The sequence below is a fragment of the Coccinella septempunctata genome, chromosome 4, assembly GCF_907165205.1.
Source record: "Coccinella septempunctata chromosome 4, icCocSept1.1, whole genome shotgun sequence".
Classification (NCBI taxonomy): Eukaryota; Metazoa; Arthropoda; class Insecta; order Coleoptera; family Coccinellidae; genus Coccinella; species Coccinella septempunctata.
Genome location: NC_058192.1, coordinates 21,828,619 through 21,833,049, shown reverse-complemented (window position 1 = coordinate 21,833,049; position 4,431 = coordinate 21,828,619). Strand labels below are relative to the sequence as shown.

The window sequence follows — 4,431 nt, the reverse complement described above, 5'->3', positions numbered from 1 at the left end:
TTGGTTATAGACAGAGATATATATATCTCTGGTTATAGAGCACAGATTACACAGGTTTGGTACAGTACACAGAGAAAGAGGAGTTAATCTTTGACACAGAAAACTGGCACCACAGAACACTAATATGATCTGATATCACAGAAAGAATGACCGTCTGTTCTTCTTTTTGTCAAGGTCATGGACGAAATTAAATTCACCATTTGATGATGAATTTTAATATACATACAGAGACAAGAGTTTGTCTGATACATGTATATTAAATTTAAAAATACATAGATATAAATAATGAAATTCATCCATTTTTTGTGGATTGCTACTTGCTACATCCTTTTTGACTGTCCGCAATTCGGCAATTACAAGAAAATGTCCGGCTCAATTGCCTGGTAAAGAGAACGGGAATTGCACACATATTTTACCAAGTACCTAAATATGTACAACCTATTTCCGGTAACAAGAACGAGAAGATGTCCGAGAGCGAAAACTGGGAAGTTGACCAAGTTTAACGAAGAGAAGACATGATCAGTCGACGAAAGCTATTGTAATGAGAGGATGGTTTTTCAAACCTACCCCCTCATTTTAGAAGAATCTTTTTGTTTTCATTTTTAAGTAATTTTATTTTCGAATTAATTTTGGGGAAAAATATTTTCAATTTCCAATTCAGGATTCCGACATCGTTCGGAATTGTAAACATACCGCACCGTTTTCAGTTCTGAAAAAAACGATGTCGTGCCGTATAAAACATCCTGAATTGGAAGATAACCGTGTTTTTTTTTGGTCGCTAGCTAGATAAGTCGAAATTAAGACGTTTTCATCGACGCAAATTTACCGAATTTCGACAGTCGGGGCACATCTGATTTCCGCACCCCCCCTGTGGGTATAAAATCAGATGTTCCCCGCAGGTCATTTCACTTCTAATTATTCGCCGAATTAGTACGCTATGGGTAAAATTTCGCTTGCCGTTAATTACCGTCCGCCGTTGCTTTATTAGCAAAGTATTTTTGAGTTTAGAATTTTTTATTTCTTGTTTGCTCTTTTTCATTAGTCCCGGATAGAGTTTTTCTTTAGTTTCTTTTATTGTTCACCATATTGGGTGATTGTTCGGAGTGAAGTGGCCAAACAGAAACTTAGGTAAGACGACACTCCGTTCTTTTTTTTAACATTGGAACTTCAGCCTTCCTTCATCCCTTACTACCCTAGTTTAAGCTCCACTCCTACTGCAGAAGCACCCCGCTGGCGTGGATACTCAGGGGGCGCGGAAAGCACTTTGGAGTGGCGGAAAACTTCCTCCACCCCTTCCTACCCCGCGTTAAGTTCCACCCCTACTGCCATTTGATACACCTACCACATTGCTGTATAGTAGATATCCCATTTTGCCTATACACAAGCTCTATTTGCGAGAATCGTACATGTTTGTCTACAAGATCACCAATAATCTCTTGAAGAACGGCCTTACAGTGGAGAGCAACATCATCCATCAATATAATACCAGAAATAGAGAAAGATTCAAGCTGGATAAAAACACAAAAACAAACTATGGTAGAAGACCTAGCTATGCCGCTGTAGAACTTTATAACAAATTGCCCCTTGCCATCAGATCTTCCAAATCGCTGGGGACATTTCGAACTGGTATACGAGAACATTTAGTTGTGTGATTTTTTTGTTAATATTCAATATTTCTAACTTGTGATAAGAAATTTATGTAGCAAATGAACTTATACCTTGTTAATATTTCTGTGAGAACAACTGTATGTTGATTAACAGAATAAACTTTATTATTATTATTATTATTAAAGCACACCGCTGGCGTGGATACTCAGGGGGTGCGGAAGCACTTTGGAGTGGCTCACCCTCTTTCCTCCCCCGTTGTTTCGACGCTCACCTCAGCTGTTATCGAAGAACCCCGCTGGCGTGGATACTCAGGGGGCGAAGAACGCACCTAGGGGTGAGCTGTCGTAAATCTGTGCCGTCTTTCATCCCCTAACCTGGCTGAGGTCCGATACCTGTCCGTTAAGTGTACTTCCCAGGTTCTGGCTGGCGAACAAGTCCGTAAACCCCCGTATAACTTTTGAGATCGGATCCCGTTTCATTCCGTCCGTTTTGCCCTGTAAATTCACTGATTTCGAGTCTTTCACTATACGAATTTTATAATAGTGCCATTTGTGTTTCCTTGTAAGAGTCGACAAATATAATTTGTGTGCATTGATTTTGAATTTCACTGGTTGTCGCTAACACCCCAGACACCAAGGAACCTTGTCTTCGGCTAGTAGCTACCAGGGTAGGTTTGCTATTCTCCCTTAAAGAATAGCTGGCGCTCGAGTACACCGAGGAAAACCCGTTACACTATTCTTATTTTAGTTCTTGTAGGCAAGATATTTGAACTTAATAGGGTGTACAACTGGCACTAACGATTAACACCTCTAATAACTCGTTGCTGGAACGCTCTGTGTAGGTTTCATGAGGAGTATCCACTAGCCAAACACAAAAACCCTAAATAAAAAATTCAAATTATTGTGCCATCAAAATATGCTATAAATCACCATTAAAAACACCAGAAAAATATGAATAAATCTTGACCATAGAATGGCTAAATTATAATCAACAAGTTTAAATATAGTATAGTGTCTGAATATATGAAACAATGAGAGAAATTCACTATGTATGTGATACCATTAAAATTCATTCCCAATCTTCTTGGTCTGTTTCATCATTGGACTCTTCTGGGGGTGGAATCAAAGCAGACATTAAACTCAAGGCTGTTCTGGAATCTAATTCGGAGTTTTCAAGGTCTTTCTTTGCTCCTGATATGCCTTTCCTTCTCATTGATAGTTTAGCATGCAAGTCCGCCATCAAATCACCAGTTGAAGTTTCACTTTTAATTGATGCTGGTTTGATATCAGCTGATTTCAAAATTTTAGTGCCACCAGCTTTTCGGATAGCTTCCATCAAAGAAGCCCTTGTATCAGGAACTTCGGGCAATTTTGAAGGTTTATCAAATTTATTTTTTTCAATGATAATTTTATTAGAAGGCTGTTCATTTTTTATTTCATCTGGTTCAATTATTGCTTGTTCAGTGACATCAATATTTTCAATAGCCGATTGTAATTCATCAATTTCTTGAGGTAATTGCAATGTTATCTCTGGTAAGTCTTCTAAATTATCACATAAGATTTTTTGATCCAATGGACTACTTCTCAGTGTTGGAGAGAAGGCAACAGAAGGTGCAATAACCAGATTGTTATCCTCTTCATATCTGACATTACCAGCAATGCCAGGCAAATCAGGAAGATCTAATGGAACATCCAAAGCAGGTACATCACCCAAATCTGGAGAGTAAAAGTATTCTTGATTAGCTAAATTTGAAAAAGATCTTTCAGCAATAGAGGCAGGAGCATTTCCTATCTGAACTTTGCTATTTTCTGGTTTCACTGAAGCATGATGTAACGGTACAGACCTAGATATGGAGAATTCCTTATAAGGATTTCTACCAGAATTATACAGAATTAAATCACTAATACAATTTGCATCATTTGGAACTTGTCCAAGACCTTCTATTTTCTCTGGTTCTATCTTACTCAACTTAACATGATATATATGTAACTTATCAATCGGCTCATCTTTTTTCAAGGGATATTTTTGACTCACTTCATGTCTTATAAGAGGTATTTCTGTATCAGTTGGAAATATCGATGTATAATTCCTTTTTATATCATTCGCTGGATGTTTGCTGCTAGAAAATACTTGTATAGCATTTTTAGTATGTTTCAACTGGCCAATTTTGCTCTCCACATTGTGTAATCTATTTGAAACTTTTTCTAATTTGTTATTATAGTTATCCACTCTTTTCTCTATATGCAACATTACATCGTCAAGTACCTTAGAAAGATGATCCAAGGAATCGGCAATCTGAATAATCGTTTCATTTTTTCGCAAATTTGGTGGAATTAAATTAACACTATATTTCGTCATAAGGGCGGAGTATAGTTTGGTTTCTTCTTTTATTATTATTGTTATATATAACAATTAAATATATATTTTCTATTATTTTGCTTTTTAGTTGAGCACAGATAACAATGCACAGCCATAGAAAAAGGGTCTCTGTGTACAGCACAGAACACTAATATACAGCTTTCTTTGACAGCAAAGATTATAGAGTTAGGATAGGTTAACCTAACCTAACTCTATAATCTTTGTTTGACAGCTTATATTAGCAAAGATCTTTGATAATAGCTTTGTTCGTAGAGTGGTTTGCAACGGTTGTGAACTGTACAAAGCAAGCGCAATTCCATTTTAGGGTAGCGAAAATCCATTTGCGCTTACTCTGTACAGTTCACAACCGTTGTGAACCACTCTACGAACAAGCCTATTAGCAAAGAGTAACAACAAGAGGTTACTCTTTTGAGTCTTTGCTATTAGTGATCTGTGATCTGGTTC

At 37.2% G+C, this 4,431-nt stretch overlaps 1 protein-coding gene across 1 annotated transcript; it reads right to left on the bottom strand.

Annotated features, from left to right (window-relative positions):
* Positions 1-2,553: 2,553 nt before the first annotated feature.
* On the bottom strand, positions 2,554-4,067 carry LOC123312092 (WASH complex subunit 1-like). The gene has a single exon (XM_044896322.1). The coding sequence runs from the start codon at positions 3,964-3,966 to the stop codon at positions 2,677-2,679; it is 1,290 nt and encodes a 429-aa protein (XP_044752257.1). The 5' UTR covers positions 3,967-4,067; the 3' UTR covers positions 2,554-2,676.
* Between the last annotated feature and the right edge of the window lie 364 nt (positions 4,068-4,431).